The sequence below is a fragment of the Gorilla gorilla genome, chromosome 5 (assembly GCF_029281585.2).
Source record: "Gorilla gorilla gorilla isolate KB3781 chromosome 5, NHGRI_mGorGor1-v2.1_pri, whole genome shotgun sequence".
In the NCBI taxonomy this organism is placed as follows: Eukaryota; Metazoa; Chordata; class Mammalia; order Primates; family Hominidae; genus Gorilla; species Gorilla gorilla.
In genome coordinates, this window is record NC_073229.2 from 104,265,723 (window position 1) to 104,284,330 (window position 18,608).

General features: G+C 37.9%; 1 protein-coding gene across 16 annotated transcripts in view; it reads left to right on the plus strand.

Annotated features, from left to right (window-relative positions):
- Nucleotides 1-18,608, plus strand: part of BCKDHB (branched chain keto acid dehydrogenase E1 subunit beta) — a 377,315-nt gene that overhangs the window by 20,726 nt on the left and 337,981 nt on the right. For all 16 annotated transcript variants that reach the window (XR_010134301.1, XR_010134302.1, XR_010134300.1 and 13 more), the window contains exons 2-3: nucleotides 6,206-6,283; nucleotides 7,794-7,862. Coding sequence is in view for 9 of the 16 variants with exons in the window: in XM_031012416.3 (XP_030868276.1) it covers nucleotides 6,206-6,283; nucleotides 7,794-7,862 (147 nt within the window). In the remaining 7 variants the exon portion in view is untranslated. The remainder of the gene's footprint in view (nucleotides 1-6,205; nucleotides 6,284-7,793; nucleotides 7,863-18,608) is intronic.

Sequence of the window (18,608 nt, forward strand, 5' to 3'; positions counted from 1 at the left end):
TTCCATATGAACTTTAAAGTAGTTTTTTCCAATTCTGTGAAGAAAGTCATTGGTAGCTTGATGGGGATGGCACTGAATCTATAAGTTACTTTGGACAGTATGGCCATTTTCACAAACAGATTCTTCTTATCCATGAGCATGGAATATTCTTCCATTTGTTTGTGTCCTCTTTTATTTTGTTGAGCAGTGGTTTGTAGTTCTCCTTGAAGAGGTCCTTCACATTCCTTGTAAATTGGATTCCTAGGTATTTTATTTTGTTTGTAGCAATTGTGAATGGGAGTTCACTCATGATTTGGCTCTCTGTCTGTTAATGGTGTATAGGAATGCTTGTGATTTTTGCACATTGATTTTGTATCTTGAAACTTTGCAGAATTTGCTTATCAGTTTAAGGAGATTTTGGGCTGAGACGATGGGGTTTTCTAAGTATACAATCATGTCATCTGCAAACAGGGACAATTTTACTTCCTCTTTTCCTAATTGAAAACCCTTTATTTCTTTCTCTTCCCTGATTGCGGCTAGAACTTCCAACACTATGTTGAATAGGAGTGGTGAGAGAGGGCATCCTTGTCTCGTGCCAGTTTTCAAAGGGAATGCTTCCAGTTTTTGCCCATTTAGTATGATATTGGCTGTGGGTTTGTCATAAATAGCTCTTATTATTTTGAGATATGTTCCATCAATACCTAGTTTATTGAGAGTTTTTAGCATGAAGGGCTGTTGAATTTTGTCAAAGGCCTTTTCTACATCTATTAAGATAATCATGTGGTTTTTGTCATTGGTTCTGTTTATGTGATGGATTACGTTTATTGATTTGCATATGTTGAACCAGCCTTGCAATCCCAGGGATGAAGCTGACTTGATCGTGGTGGATAAGCTTTTTTATGTGCTGCTGGATTTGGTTTGCCAGTATTTTACTGAGAATTTTTGCATTGATGTTCATCAGGGATATTAGTCTAAAATTCTCTTTTTTTGTTGTGTCTGTCAGGCTTTGGTATCAGGATGATGTTAGCCTCATAAAATGAGTTAGGGAGGATTCCTTCTTTTTCTATTGATTGGAATAGTTCCAGAAGGTGTCAGGGGAACCCGCCCCCAATATTTTAACGTAGGTTCTTTCTATTTTCCATAAGTGTCGTCTGGCTGAGAAATAAAGAGAAAGAGTACAAAGTGAGGAATTTTACAGCTGGGCCGCTGGGGGTGACATCCCATATTGGTAGGACCATGATGCCCACCTGAGGCTCAAACCAACAAGTTTTTTATTAAGGGTTTCAAAATTGGAGGGGGTTTAAAACAGGGAGTAGGTACAAAGATCACATGCTTCAAAGGGCAAAAAGCAGAGCAAAGATCACATGCTTCTGACCTAACAGGACAAAAGGCAAAACAGAACTACTGATAAGGGTCTATCTTCAGCTTTGCACATATTGTCTTGATAAACATCTTAAACAACAGAAAACAGGGTTTGAGAGCAGAGAACCAGTCTGACCACAAATTTACCAGCTTGGAGTTTTTCCCCACCCTAATAAGCCTGAGGGTACTGCAGGAGACCAGGGTGTATCTCAGTCCTTATCTCAACCACATAAGACAGACACTCCCAGAGCGGATGTTTATAGGCCTTCCCCCCCTCCCCCTGCCCCCCCCAGGAATGCATTCCTTTCCCTGGGTATTAATATTAATATTCCTTGCTAGGAAAAGAATTTAGCAATCTCTCTCCTACTTGCATGTCCGTTTATAGGCTCTCTGCAAGAAGAAAAATATGGCTCTTTTTGCCTGACCCCACAGGCAGTCAGACCTTATGGTTGTCTTCCCTTGTTCCCTAAAAATTGCTGTTATTCTGTTGTTTTTCAAGGTGCACTGATTTCATATTGTTCAAACACACATGTTTTACAATCAATTTGTACAGTTAACACAATTATCACAGTGGTCCTGAGGTGATGTACATCCTCAGCTTACGAAGATAACAGAATTAAGAGATTAAAGTAAAACAGGTGTAAGAAATTATAAAAGTATTATTTGGGAACTGTTAAATGTCCATGAAATTTTCACAATTTATGTTCCTCTGTCATGGCTCCAGCCAGTCCCTCCATTTGGGATCCCTGACTTCCTGCAAGAGGAAGGAATGGTACCAGCTCCTCTTTGTATCTCTGGTAGAATTCAGCTGTGAATCCGTCTGGTCCTGGACTTTTTTTGGTTGGTAGGCTATTAATTATTGCCTCAATTTCAGAGCCTGTTATTGTTCTATTCAGAGATTCAACTTCTTCCTGGTTTAGTCTTGGGAGGGTGTATGTGTCCAGGAATTTACCCATTTCTTCTAGATTTTCTAGTTTATTTGCATAGAGGTGTTTATAGTATTCTTTGATGGTAGTTTGTATTTCTGTGGGATTGGTGGTGATATCTCTTTTATCATTTTTTATTGCATCTGTTTGATTCTTCTCTGTTTTCTTCTTTATTAATCTTTCTAGTGGTCTATCAATTTTGTTGATCTTTTAAAAAAACCAGCTCCTGGATTCATTGATTTTTTTGAAGGGTTTTTTGTCTCTATCTCTTTCAGTTCTGCTCTGATCTTAGTTATTTCTTGCCTTCTGCTAGCTTTTGAATGTGTTTGCTCTTGCTTCTCTAGTTCTTTTAATTGTGATGTTAGGGTGTCAATTTTAGATCTTTCCTGTTTTCTCTTGTGGGCATTTAGAGCTATAAATTTCCCTCTTCACACTGCTTTAAATGTGTCCCAGAGATTCTGGTACATTGTGTCTTTGCTCTCATTGATTTCAAAGAACTTCTTTATTTCTGCCTTCTTTTCCTTATTTACCCAGTAGTCATTCAGGAGCAGGTTGTTCAGTTTCCATGTAGTTGTGCGGTTTTGAGTGAGTTTCTTAATCCTGAGTTCTAATTTGATTGCACTGTGGTTTGAGAGACAGTTTGTTGTTATTTCTGTTCTTTTACATTTGCTGAAAAGTGCTTTACTTCCAGTTATGTGGTCAATTTTAGAATAAGTTGATGTAGTGCTGAGGAGAATGTGTATTCTGTTGATTTGGGGTGGAGAGTTCTGTAGATGTCTATTAGGTCCACTTGGTGCAGAGCTGAGTTCAGGTCCTGGATATCCTTGTTAACCTTGTTTCTCATTGATCTGTCTAATATTGACATTGGGGTGTTAAAGTCTCCCATTATTATTGTATGGGAGTCTCTTTGTAGGTCTCTAAGGACTTGCTTTATGAATCTGGGTGCTCCTGTATTGGGTGCATATATTTAGGATAGTTAGCTCTTCTTTTTGAATTGATCCCTTTACCATTATGTAATGGCCTTCTTTGTCTCTTTTGATCTGTGGAAAACAACGTTAATCTTATACATCTCTGTCAGAGCGCTTGGGTGACCAAGGCGCATTGTCAATGAGCAGTAATATTTTGAAAGGAATCTTTTTTTTTCCTGAGCAGTAGGTTTCATCAGTGGGCTTAAAATATTCAGGAAACCCTGATATAAATAGATGTGCTATCATTCAGGGTTTGTTGTTTCATTGAAAGAGAACAGGCAGAGTGGATTTAGCATAATTCTCAAGAGTGCTAGGCCTTTCAGAATGGTGAATGAACATTGGCTTCAACTTCAAATCACCAGCTACATTAGCCCCTTACAAAAGAGTCCACCTGTCCTTTGAAGCCAGGCATTGACTTCTCTTTAGCTATGAAAATCCAAGATAGCATCTTCCAATAGAAGCTGTTTTGTCTCCATTGAAAATCTTTTGTTTAGTATAGCCACCTTCATCAATGATCTTAGTGAGATCTTCTGGATAATTTACGCAGCTTCTCCATCAGCACTTTATGCTTCACTTTGCCGTTTTATGTACTGAGATGGCTTCTCTTCTTAAACCTCATGAACCAAGCTCTGCTATCTTCAGATTTTTCTTCGGCAGCTTCCTCACCTCTGTCAGCTTTCATAGAATTGAAAAGAGTTAGGGACTTGCCCTGGATTAGGCTTTGACTTAAGGGAATGTCGTGTGTGATTTGGTTTTCTATTCAGACCACTAAAATTTTCTTCATATCAGCAATAAGGCTATTTTGCTTTCTTATCATTTGTGTGCTCACTGGAATAACAGTTTAACTCATTTTCTTCAAGAACTTTTCCTTTGCATTCACAACTAGGCTATTTGGTGCAAGAAGCCTAGCTTTCAGACTCTCTGGACTTTCAGCATGCCTTCCGTACTTAGCTTAGTCATTTCTAACTTACGATTTAAAGTGAGAGATATGCAGCTCCTCCTTTCACTTGAAAACTTAGAGGTCACTGTAGGATTATTAATTGGTCTAATTTTCATATTATTATGTCTCAAGGAATAGGGAAGCCTGAAGAAAGGGAGAGATAAAGGAGAATGACTGGTCAGTGGATCAGTGAGAACACACACAACATTTATTGAGGTTACTAATGTAATTGTCTTGGGGTGCCATGGCAGAATGTCAGAAGGCTGTGGCACCCCAAGACACTAGTAACCTCAAAGATCATTGATCAGAGATCATGATAACAGATGTAATAGTAATGAAAAAGTTTGAAATATTGTGAGAATTATGAAAATGTGATTCTGATGCTGATAGACTTGCTAGATACAGGGTTGCTACAAAGTTTCCATTTGTAAAAATTGCAATATCTGTAGGGCAAAATAAAGTGAAGCACAGTAAGACAAAGTATGCCTGTATCTATTAAGTGATATAGCCCTAGCCTGAAGAAAAATAAAATTTTAAGTAATCATGGACATGTGGTATGATTGTATATCTTTTGCCATAAGTGATATAAAATATTTGAGTAAATTCCTATTATCTCCACCAAATATAAGAGTAGAAACAGGCTATGATTGTGGGCACAGAGGGCAGAGGACGTATCTGACTGGGGATTGCCAAGACCTGAACCCTGGGCATTCAGTACTGTTGAAAGGATCAGAGAGACATTAGATGCCAGAGTAGGCAGAACGTCAGAAGTCTGGAGTATCGGTGGATAATGGAAGGAGGAAAGATGTCATATGTCAGAACCTGCTGTGGAGCAATGCCAGGCTAGGGAAGAAAATGGGTCTCCAGGAAAAGGACAAGTGACCAATGTCCCATGGTCAGACAGTTGAAGGCAACAGCAGTAGCTGTTGTGACCCACACTGGGAATTAGATCTTGACTGTTGGGACACACTAGGCTAATGAATAGCATGGAGGTTAGGTGGGCAGTGATCAGGGTAAGCAACGGGTATCGAAAAGATTTGTTATCAGCATGCTGTGGGTTAAGGCGACTACCATCGTGTAGATCAGGCACTAGGATAAAGAGTGGGCCTCTTGATCAGGGGAGATTTAGGCTGAAGCCTTTCTGTGCTCTGAATTGTAATTTTGCAGAGGAGTTTTCTTAAAGTTTTGGGATGACTGTGGGCATTGGGCAGCACCTAAGCTTGAATCGAAGCTCTAATGTCATGATGTTTCTGAATTCTAACATTTAGAACTTTATCAAATGAAGCTTTCCTATACCATTCAGAAGAGTACTAAGGTGAAGATAGAAGGACATGGACAGAGTCCAGAATCTAACAATGAATAGCTAATATTTATTCAGCACTCACTGTGTCAGGTACTGTTCTGAGTGTATTACATGTACTGCTTCATTTATTCCTCCTAAAAAATCCATTTAGGGAATGGACACTGGCTCACAGATATTCTATTTAAGTAATAAGACAATAAGAAGGACTAAATATGATGTGGTTAGGCATAAGATTATGGTATGTTCCAAACTCCAGCAGTTCCGGGTACCAAAGTTTATCTTTACCCTTCCTTATTGTTTTATGGTCCATGACCATTTGCTGTTGACGTATTTAACACATGCCACTGGTCATGCACATTCCTTATGGCTTAGGTTCCTAACACCTGTCTGTGCTTCTTCCCAGACCACTCACTTTGACGGGTCTCTCTTTCTGACTTTCCATAGGTCTTATTGTCTACACACATTTAGTCACTTGGTTATATTCCTTCTTCCTGTTTTATACTTTTACAAAAAATTGTTTAATATGGGTAAATTTTGCCCCATTAACAAGCTTCTCCAGGTCTGTATTGCTTTTGTATCTTATAGCATTATTGTAAATAATTCAGCAATTTGCATAATACCTTTCTTTGTACCTTGATTTTAGTCAAGTTGTAATTAACTGTTAAGAAACTGGTTGTTTTTATGTATTTTACAACACACGAAATGATTTTTTTTTTGATTTTCACAGGGCAAACTCAGAAAATGAATCTTTTCCAGTCAGTAACAAGTGCCTTGGATAACTCATTGGCCAAAGATCCTACTGCAGGTAACCCTGATATGTGCCTGAATTGTGGTAGCTGTGTTAATTCCAGAATTGAAGATTTGCTTAAAATATTTATGTGGAGCTCAATGGTTAACATTGTATCTACCTGACATTTTCAAAGGTATGATTGGGGCTAAATAATCAAATTGCAATATTAGTCCACTTATTACCAGTTAGTTCTCGTGTATATTTAACATCAAGTCAGCTTTCTCTTACAGTGTGTGTGGTCCTGATATTGTATTAATAACTTCTGGATTAAAACCTGCTGTGTACTCCTGTTTCTTTGGCACATAGAAAAAACAAAATACCTTTTCATTCAGCTATTTATTTATAAAATGAAGACTTGATTTTATGCTTCCCTTTGGAATACATTGTCATTCAACTTGTAATATGTTTTGGAAATAATTGTAATATTTATATATAATTTTATAAGTATCTTAATCTTCATCTTATTAAATCATTGATACAAAACCAATTGTTCTTCCACTGTATGTTTTCAAATTTGATTGGCTTTACTTCATATATGTATATACATATATATTTAACATATATCTATATATACAGTTTATATATGTGTGTGTGCATATATGTTTACTATACATTGGGTTTCTACCTGATAATCTGTAGTTGTAAGGTTAAACGAAAACCAGGTTATTTTTTAGGGAGAAGTGGGAGCTGGACTAAAGGATGATTAGATCTTGATTTGTTTTGAATGCTACTTGCGGATGATTGAACTAGAGAAGTAAATTCAAACATAGAGAAGGGTGAGTTTTTTCTTGGGGTCGATAAAAACTGGTTAGGTACATTTATGAGACTAGCATTCAGCTCTATGAATACCCCCTATTTTAAAGCTCCTGCCAATTTCCACCTACACCATTCTTTGCCTTGCTTACTGTGTCCTTCATGCTTGCCTCCTTTCTGCTTCACACAGTCTAAATCCCTTTCCTATTTGTGACTGTTCTCTTAGCTTGGAATGCTCTTCTGATGGCTTACTTGCTGTATATTGTATCTCAGGAAAAACCACAGGCCTGGAAGTCTGGAGCATGAGTCATAGTTCTGCCTCTAGCTTTCTGACTTGGCCAGTCAATTTACTACTTCTCTGGTCTTGTTTTCTTCATGGATAAAACAAATGAGATTCTAGATCAGTGGTTCTTTCTCAACTGGGGATGATCTTAGTCCCCACTCCCACAACTCTGTTTACATTTAACAATGTAAGTGAAGACACTTTTTGTTGTCTCAACTGTGTGTGTGTGTGTGTGTGGTAACTGTCATCCAGTGGGTAGAGACCAGGGATGCTGCTGTGTATCTACAGTGCACAGGACAGACCCTCACAACAAAAGAATCATCTAGTCTAAAATGTCAATAATGTAGAAGTTGAGAAACCTTGATAGAGATCTATGGTCCATTTATCTTTTGTGATTTAAAATGTAAACATTTAAATTACTTATTTCTCATTGTTAGTATTATTTAGGGATTATTAAATAAAATGTATTATTTAAATACTGTTTTTCAGTAATATTTGGTGAAGATGTTGCCTTTGGTGGAGTCTTTAGATGCACTGTTGGCTTGCGAGACAAATATGGTAAGTAAATACCTATATGAATAGTATTCTGATAGAACTTTTACTAAAAGATCTTAAAAATACAAAATATGCCTACTAAATTTTTTGTCATATCCCCATTGTATGGATGAATTCCTTTTCATTTCCAACGCCACCCGCAGAATCCTTTGGCCTATATTTCCTCAAATGTCTTCTAGTATCCCTCTGATCTAGTTCATATTACACATACAGTGTAATTGATTCCAAAATAATTGTCATTAAATGTATATTATTTATTGTGTCATTCTTCTGTCCAAGAACCTTTGGTGTTTTATTGCTAGATGCGTTAGCCAATTTCAATTCCATTGCCTCCAGTTCAAGATTCTGCCTGTTGGGTCTTTATTAGCAAATTTTATCTTTTCGGGAAGAGAGAGAGAGAGAGGGAGAGGGGTTTAGTTTTTAAGGAACTGGCTCATGTGATTGTGGGGCTGGCAAGTCCATAGGGCAAACTGGTTGACTTGAAACTCAGGCAGGGTTTCTGTTTCAGCCTTGAGGCTGAATTACTTTTTGCTTGGGAACCTGCAGTCTTTTCTCTTAAGGCCTTAAATTGATTGTATGAAGCCTACCCACATTATAAAAGGTAATCTGCTTTATTCAAAATCTACTGATTTAAACGCTAATCACATCTAAAAAATACCTTCACAACAACTTCTACACCTGTGTTTGACCAAATATTAATAATTGGGTGCCATAGCCTGGTCAAGTTGACATATAATGAACCATCACATTATCCTTCTTACATGTTTTATCCCAGCTGATGTCTTTAATTGGCATGTGATTGATTTCTGCCCATTGCTTTTATTAATTTCATTTGACTCAGTTAAAATAATCAGAGTGCATTTTGGTCCATCTTTGAATTCCCACTCTTCTGACTTGCAGTGTAAGGAATGTGTTTTGACCTCCTATTGTTAGGGATACCTCTGAAGTGCTTTTGACATTTTATTTTTTGTCTTAGTCTTACCTGATTTAGAATTCAGCAAAGCAGTTCACGTGAGGACTGGGAGGAGATGATATCACCCTCTCTTCTTTGCTTTGGCATTGCTCTATATTGCTTGTGTGTTCATACGGGGCAAGAGGAGTGAGGGTCTTTAAAATTTTTTTTTAAATTGTTGTCTCTTTTTCTGTTCCACTCTTTCTGAGGTTATGTTATACTTAAATCCAAGAACCCATACATGTTCCATCTCACTTATTGGGAACTTCCAGCTTAGTCTTTTCTTTTCCGTTTATAGCAGGTTGAGTTTCTGGATCCAGTCCCTCTGCTTTCTCCTACTTCCAATACCTGCTTAGAGCTTGAGGTAGTTGGGCAAAAGATTATTTTTCCTGATCATTTAGACTCCTGCTACAAACTTTTAGATCTTTAATAAACAGTTAAAAATCTTTACACATTTGATTTCAAAAGTAATGCATATACATTGTAGAAAATTTGGAAAATATAGAAAAGCATAAAGAAAATAAAAATTGCTCATGTTTTCAGAGATAACTTGGAGATAACCACTGTACATGTCTTGGTATATATACTTCTAGACTGTATTTGAATATGTTTGTATATATTAACTAATATTTCAAACACAGAATTATACTTCTGTAACTGAGTCTTCTCTGTATCCGGTATAACTATGCTGTGGAGCAGTGTCTAGACCTCACGATTCCATCTTGCCTGACTCAGTGTAGTAGCATGCCATGTGCTTTCTGAATAGCTAATATTTATTCAGCACTCACTGCGTCAGGTACTGTTCTGAGTGTATTACATGTACTGCTTCATTTATTCCTCCCAAAAAATCTAGGGGTTTGTGTAGGCTGTTGAGTCCTCTGTTGCCTGTCTGCCCAGGTTCTCATCCATAACACTCTGCTTACCCCTTCTGTCTGGGGCATTTTATCGATGCCATCTGCTGCTCATACACTGGTGAATCCTGAATTTCTGTCTCTAGTTCAGACTTCTGTTCTGAGCTTCAGATCTGTGTATTCAGTTTCTACTGCACATCTTCACCTCAGTGTTCCACAGTCACTTCAAACTCAGCATTTTCACACCTAAGGTTGCTACATGCACCCAGCAAATGTATGCCTCCTAGTGCATTTCCTATTTCGGTGAGTATATCACCATCCATTTAGTTACCTAAGCCAGACACTGGGGAAATTCTAAGTGTCTTCCTTCTTTCTAGTTCCCCACATCCAGTGAAGTTGTATAATTATATCTAATCTGGCCCCTCCTTTCCATTCTTACTGCCCTGATACTTAAGATCTTTCATTTTTCTCTGCCTGCAGAGTTTTATTTCTTTTCTTAGCAGTCACCACTCCTTTAATCTTACCCTCCCTCCAATCCATTCCCTATCTTGTTGCCAGTGTGATGATTTTAACATGCATATTTCTTAGCAGGACATACAAAATACTTTTTTTTTTTTTTGAGATGGAGTCTCGCTCTATCGCCCAGGCTGGAGTGCAGTGGTGCGATCTTGGCTCACTGCAGCCTCTGCTTCCTGGGTTCAAGTGATTCTCCTGCCTCAGCCTCCTGAGTAGCTGGGACTACAGCCACATACCACCATGCCCTGCTAATTTTTGTATTTTTAGTAGAGATGGAATTTCACTGTGTTGGTCAGGCTGGTCTCAAACTCCTGACCTTGTGATCCACCTGCCTCGGCCTCCCTAAGTGCTGGGATTACAGGCGTGAGCCACTGTGCCTGGCTACCAAAGACTTTGAGGACTACCTAGGTAGCTACCTGACCTTATCTGCTTTTATTTTTATTTTATTTATTTTATTTATTTTTTAGTTTTTATGCTACAGACCTAGGAACTTGAGCTTTTTAAAATTTTTATTAAAACTAATGTTGAGTTACTGGTTGTTTCTCTTAAGCTCCCTGTTGTTTTTTCTTCTCTCTTCCTTTGCACTTGCTATCTGGGTCTCTCTACCCTGTCTGATTACCTGGTAGACTCGTATTTCTTCTTCAGAAGATTCCCCTGTGTAACTCTTCCGGACCCTCCAAGCAGACTCAGGCAGTTCTTTTATCACTATTCACGCTGCACCTTTTAAATCTTGAAAGTTGTACTGTAATCCATAACTCTCACCAGAAAGTTGTCAAAGGCAGCAGATCTTTAAGCTGTTCCACAGAATGGATCCCTAGGACCTAATATTGTATCAGGTAGTATTTATGAAGTGCGTGCTGTTGAGTGTATTTACCCTTTGCTCTCACTTAGACAGTGTCCTACTGTCTCAGGAAGGGGATTTCCCTCTCTCACATTAATTATTTAGGTTGGTCTGATTTTATTTTCCTTAAAAAATAGGTTAAAATGGGGAGAAACTAACTCTTAACTTGAAAAAGTCCAGTGCTCTTAGAGGGCACCTGCAAATTTATGTTTCCTGTTATGGCAGGAGGCTGAGCTAACTAATGGCTAAGTAACTCTTTCAGCTTTATTGTCAGCAGCTGCTGTGAATTTTTACAATAGTTTTAGGGCAGTGAAGTTACACTTTATTAATTTCAGGTTGAGGATGTTGATCAAGATGAAAAATTAAATCGCTGATACTTTCTAATGAGAGTAAGTGAGCTTCTGTTTTCAGAAGTGAAGAATAAAGGAAAGGGTGAAGAGAAATATATTAAAATACATTTTTCTTGCATATTTAAAAAGTAACACATACTTAAAAAATTATCTGCCCTTTTGAATATAGGGCAGGAATTTTTAGCTATACAGAAGCATAACTGTCTGCTTAGGATTTTTAAAGGATAATTTGTATTTAAAATAACTAAAAGATTATGTTGATATAGTTCAATATAACAGTCAAGTCACACTGCATTAAATGACGTAGCAAAGAAAACCCTTGTGCCAGATCAGTTTGCTTTCTGGGGAGTGCTGAATGTTGAGTGGGAAAGGATCAAGTCAGCAGGTGGCAGCCTACCCTTTGAAATGAGAACATCCCTGTTGGCATTGTGCCAGCACTTGAACTGCTGCAAAGCATTTTATATTCCATCAGAAGGCGGAATTTGAAGGATTGTGGGTTACTGACATACGTTGTAAAGCTGAATACTACTTGATATGACAAAGAAGGAATTGCATAATTAGAGGCAATGCTATAAGAAAAGGAAGAGAGGCATAGAGCATTTTGTATTCCAGACGATCCAGATGAGTGTGGATTTAGTACCACTAAACTGCTTCTCTTCCTTGTCCTTTGATAGAACAAAATAGTATGAGTGCTTTGAAAATTAGAAGAAAGAAAATAGTATGTCCTCATCAACATTGCATTCCAAATGGCAGCTTTAACCACTGTACGTAATGAGATGTATTGATTAGGAGCAACAGCTGGACCTCTGGGGAAGCAGGGAATGGGAGAGGGCAGTTAAAGATAGTTGATTTGTAGGGTATGTGTGATTTTATGTTGAATGCCACACATGCTTTCTTTCTTTCTTTTTTTTTTTTAAGACAGAGTCGTGCTCTGTCACCCAGGCTGGACTTGCTCTGTCACCCAAGCTGGAGTGCAGTAATGTGATCACGGCTCACTGTAACCTCTCTCTCCCAGGTTCAAGCAATTCTCCTGCCTCAGCCTCCCAAGTAGCTGGGACTACAGGTGCCCACCACCACACCTGGCTAATTTTTGTATTTTTAGTAGAGACGGGGTTTCATCATGTTGGCTAGGCTGGTCTCGAACTCCTGATCTCAGGTGATCTGCCTCCCTTGGCCTCCCAAAGTGCTGGGATTACACGCGTGAGCCACTGTGCCTGGTGTCACACATGCTTTCATTCATATAAGTAATGAGACAGATTCCTCATGGCATATACAAAATCCATTCTTATTGTCATTCTCAGAGAGAGAGAGAAAGAGTGTATGTGTGCGTGTGTGTTATTAAAATAAGATTTTGGTGTGTCAGGTTTAAGGTATGTTTGTAACATTCTATACTGATATAACTTGCCTGGTTGTGGTTCTTAGTGTATATTTGGCCGACTTATTGGAGGAAATTTAGGTGAGGAAAGGAATAGCTGAGGACCTCCTGAATTAGTCTACAGGCCTAAACATGTGCCTTTTCATGGGACTTGATGTTTTTCCATTACTGTATCCATTCCTTTACACCACAAGTGTGGCCTGTCATAGCAGCTTGGGAAAACTAATATAACCACTTACTTGTTTTCTTATGTAAACATCACTGAAATTGTATAACCAGATACTTCAATACACTGAAGTCAGGTTGGAAAACTAGGACAGGCATGCGGTGAAGGCAAGTTTTTGTCTATAATATACCAATATATGGGAGTTGACTTTGGGCCTCAGTATCCTCATCAGTAAATTGAAGGGAAAGGACTAGGTGGTCCTCTGGGATTCTTCCAGAGCATACATTTAGGTAATCTTTATGGTTTTATTTGTTTTTAAAAAGAGGAACACAGTTTTTTCATGCTTTGATTCCCTTTACATTTAGAGGTTTTTTTGAATATAGTTGTTATAGCATTTTGGAACCATGGGGTACCTTAGGCATTTAATTTAATTTTTTCTTAAGATGTCCCTTTTCCAGCGTTTTGTTTTATTTTATTTATTTATTTATTTATTTGAGTTGGAGTCTCACTCTGTCACCCAGGCTGGAGTGCAGTGGCGAGATCTCAGCTCACTGCAACTTCCGTTCCCCAGGTTCAAGTGATTCTCGTGCCTCAGCCTCTGAGTAGCTGGGATAATAGGCATACACCACTATGCCTGGCTGATTTTTGTATTTTTAGTAGAGATGGGGTTTCATCATGTTGGCCAGGCTGGTCTCGACCTCCTGACCTCAAGTGATCCGCCAGCCTTGGCCTCCCAAAGTGCTGGGATTATAGGTATGAGCCACCACACTTGGCTGCTTTTCCAGCATAAGTTTTAAATTTAGGGGTGTTAGCAAAATCTTTGCTCTCTTATATATTTTTTGTGAATTATGAAATTAATGTCTTTAACAGAGAAAGTGATCTTCCATTATATGTTCTTGTTGCAAAGAACGGGTTATTTGGGTGATACTCATACTCTTGGATTTAGTGTCAGGGTTCCATTGTAGAATGGCAATCTGTGAGATGGGGGTTTGGTCTCTGGGTTGTTGAAACTAATTTTACAGAAGAAAAAAACAGGATAAAATTCAGGAAAATTCCTTAGGGAAATTGAATATGTAGAGGATTTGTTTCCTCTATTGAAGTATACATATTTATGACATACAAGCAGATTGAATACCAGATATAGATTGTGAGATGTCTAACTGAGGAATTTGGAGTGAAAACAGGTATTAATAAGTTGGTGTAAATCTGGTTTTCTAATATGTTTATTAAAAATATTTTTAAAGGATTGTTAGTAGCTTTAAATTGCTCTTGATATTACAAAGTTCTTTTGTTTTCCAAAGGTGCACATGTTGGCAGAACTAGATGAACATGTTTAATATGCCTTTTTTTCCCCACAGTGCTTTTTTTCACAAACATTAATTTATTTCTAAAAATTATGGTCAAATATACATAACATTTACTGTTTTAACCATTTTTACAGTTCAGTGTTATTAAGTACATTCATGTTGTGGTGCAATTATTACCACCATCCATCACCAGAACTTTTTTCATCTTACAAAACTGAAACACTATAACCATCTAACAATAACTCCCCATTTTCCCTCCAACAGTCCCTGGCAAGAACCCATTCTACTTTCTATCTCTATGAATTTGATTATTCCTTATGTGAGTGGAATCATATAGTATTTGTCCTTTTGTGACTGCCTTATTCATTTATAATAATAATGTCCTCAAGGTTTATCGATGTTTCAGCATGTGTCAAAAGTTTCCTCCCTTTTTAAGGCTGCATAATATTGTGTTGTATGCATATACCACATTTTGTTTATCCATTCATTTGTTGATGGATGTTTGGGTTGCTTCTGCCTTTTGCCTATTGTGTCCTAAGACTGCTATAAATACTGATGTGCAAATATTTGGTAGTGTCACTGCTTTTTTAATTCAGAAGAACAAAGTTGGAGGACTCACAGTTCCTTTTTTCAAAACTTACTGCAAAGCTGTAGTTATCAAAACGGTGTGACAATGGCAAAAAGACAAACATTGACGAATGGAATAGACTAGAGAACCCAGAAATAAACCCTTGAATATCTGGTCATTAATTTTTGACAATGATGCCAATACCATTCAACAGGGGAAAGGACAGTCTTTTCAACAAATGATGCTGGGAAAACTGGATATTCACATGCAAAAGAATGAATTTGGACCTTTATTTAACACCATATACAAAAATGAACTCAAAGTAGATCAAAGACTTAAATGTAAAACTATAAAACTCTTAGAAGAAAATGTAGGGGAAAAGCTTCGTGAAATTGGATTTGATAATGACTTTTTAAATATGGCTCTAAAGGTATAGGCAACAATAAAAATAGATAAATTGGACTGCATCAAAATTAAAAACATGTACTTTGAAGGACACTATTAACAGGGAAAAAAGGCAGTTCACAGAATGGGAGAAAATACGTGCAAATCATGTATCAGATAAAAGATTAATATCCAGAATATATGGAGAACTTCTAAAACTCTACAAAAAAACCCCAATCAATTAAAAAAATAAGCAAAGGACTTGCATAGACATTTCTCCCAAATTGATAATTTATATATAAATTACCAGTATATAAATTACCAGTATATAAATTACCAGTGAAAAGATGCTCAACATCATCAATTATTAGGAAATGCAAGTCAGTATCACAGTGGAATACCACTTCATACTCATTAGGATGGCTGTTATCAAGAAAACAGGAAATAACGAGTGTTGCTGAGGATGAAATTGGAATCATTGTGCATTGTTGGTGGGAATGTAAAGTGACACAGCCACAGTGGAAAACAGTACGGTAGTTCCTCAAAAAATTAGAATTTCCATATGATGCAGCAATATGCCTTTCTTTTTATCTCATTTAAAAAATCCAGCTGAATGAGTTAGCATAGAAAATGGAACGGAAATATTGATGCATGCTTCATTTACTTTAGTTTTTCTTATTTATTACTTTGATGACCTTTTGTGATTTTTCCAAATAAAGATTTTAGACACTACTAAAATTAGAATGGGTACAAATGGTCACTGTATTTTACTTTCTCTAATTTATAACACTGACCTCTCAGAACTTTAGTTCTCTATGACGTGGATATAGACTAGATAAGAATTTCTCAGCCTGTCAGCACTATTTATTTATTTCTCTATTTATTTGTTTAAGAGTCAGGGTCTTGCTCTATTTCCTAGACTGGAGTGTGGTGGTACAATCACACTTCACTGCAGCCTTGAACTCTTGGGCTCAAGCAATCCTTCCGCCTCTCACAGTATTCTCACTGTTGGCTTGTTGACCAGTGGCTTAACAAATACCATTTAAGAAAATAAGATATTTAATATATTTTGTAGGATATCAGAGCTGGGGAGAAATGGAGGGTATATCTAGTCTAGTGGTTTTCAACTGCTGGTGATTTTGGCAATGTCTAGAGATATTTTTGGTTGTCATACCTTGGGGGATACCACTAGAATCTGGTGGATGGAGACCTAGAATGCTGCTAAACATGCACAGGGCAGCTCCACCAAATAACTGTCCATACCAAAATGTCAATACTGTTGAAGCTGGCTGGGCATGATGGCTTACAGTTGTAATCCTAGTGCTTTGGAAGGCCAAGGTGGGAGGATTGCTTGAGGCCAAGAGTTTGAGACCAGCCTGGGCAACATAGCAAGATGACCCCACCCCTACAAAAAATTAAAAAAAAAAATAGCTGAGCAGGGTGGCACACAGCTGTAGTCCACCTGCTTTGGAGGCTGAAGCAGGAGGGCCCAGGAGTTTGAGGCTGCAGTGAGCTGTGATCATACCACTGCAGTCTAGCCTGGGTGATAGAAGGAGACCCAGACTCCAAAAAAAATAGTGCAGCGAGGCTGAGAGACTCTGATCTATTTCCATGTAATGTGGACACTGAAATTCTGAGAGGTGGAGTTGCTCAGTGGCAAGTGGTCTAGGGCTCACGCTTCCTAAAACCCAGTTCTAGGCTTTTTGTACTATATATTTTTCCCTCATTTATAAATGAGCAGCTAATTTATGTAAAAACATAAAAATAAGGAATTCTTTTTTTTTATTATTATTATACTTTAAGTTTTAGGGTACATGTGCACAATGTGCAGGTTAGTTACATATGTATACATGTGCCATGCTGGTGCGCTGCACCCACTAACTCGTCATCTAGCATTAGGTATATCTCCCAATGCTATCCCTCCCCCCTCCCCCAACCCCACAACAGTCCCCAGAGTGTGATGTCCCCCTTCCTGTGTCCATGTGTTCTCATTGTTCAATTCCCACCTATGAGTGAGAATATGCGGTGTTTGGTTTTTTGTTCTTGTGATAGTTTACTGAGAATGATGATTTCCAATTTCATCCATGTCCCTACAAAGGACATGAACTCATCATTTTTTATGGCTGCATAGTATTCCATGGTGTATAGGTGCCACATTTTCTTAATCCAGTCTATCATTGTTGGACATTTGGGTTGGTTCCAAGTCTTTGCTATTGTGAATAGTGCTGCATGTGTGTGAATAAACATACGTGTGCATGTGTCTTTATAGCAGCATGATTTATAATCCTTTGGGTATATACCCAGTAATGGGATGGCTGGGTCAAACAGTATTTCTACTTCCAGATCCCTGAGGAATTGCCACACTGACTTCCACAATGGTTGAACTAGTTTATAGTCTCACCAACAGTATAAAAGTGTTCCTATTTCTCCACATCCTCTCCAGCACCTGTTGTTTCCTGACTTTTTAATGATTGCCATTCTAACTGGTGTGAGATGGTATCTCATTGTGGTTTTGATTTGCATTCCTCTGATGGCCAGTGATGGTGAGCATTTTTTCATGTGTTTTTTGGCTGCATAAATGTCTTCTTTTGAGAAGTGTCTGTTCAAGTCCTTTGCCCACTTTTTGATGGGGTTGTTTGTCTTTTTCTTGTAAATTTGTTTGAGTTCATTGTAGATTCTGGATATTAGCGCTTTGTCAGATGAGTAGGTTGCAACAATTTTCTCCCATTTTGTAGGTTGCCTGTTCACTCTGATGGTAGTTTCTTTTGCTGTGCAGAAGCTCTTTAGTTTAATTAGATCCCATTTGTCAATTTTGGCTTTTGTTGCCATTGATTTTGGTGTTTTAGACATGAAGTCCTTGTCCATGCCTATGTCCTGAATGGTAATGCCTAGGTTTTCTTCTAGGGTTTTTATGGTTTTAGGTCTAACGTTTAAGTCTTTAATCCATCTTGAATTGATTTTTGTATAAGGTGTAAGGAAGGGATCCAGTTTCAGCTTTCTACATATGGCTAGCCAGTTTTCCCAGCACCATTTATTAAATAGGGAATCCTTTCCCCATTGCTTGTTTTTCTCTGGTTTGTCAAAGATCAGATAGTTGTAGATATGCGGCATTATTTCTGAGGGCTCTGTTCTGTTCCATTGGTCTATGTCTCTGTTTTGGTACCAGTACCATGCTGTTTTGGTTACTGTAGCCTTGTAGTATAGTTTGAAGTCAGGTATTGTGATGCCTCCAGCTTTGTTCTTTTGGCTTAGGATGGATTTGGCGATGTGGGCTCTTTTTTGGTTCCATATGAACTTTAAAGTCGTTTTTTCCAATTCTGTGAAGAAAGTCATTGGTAGCTTGAAGGGGATGGCATTGAATCTATAAATGACCTTGGGCAGTATGGCCATTTTCACGATATTGATTCTTCCTACCCACGAGCATGAAATGTTCTTCCAT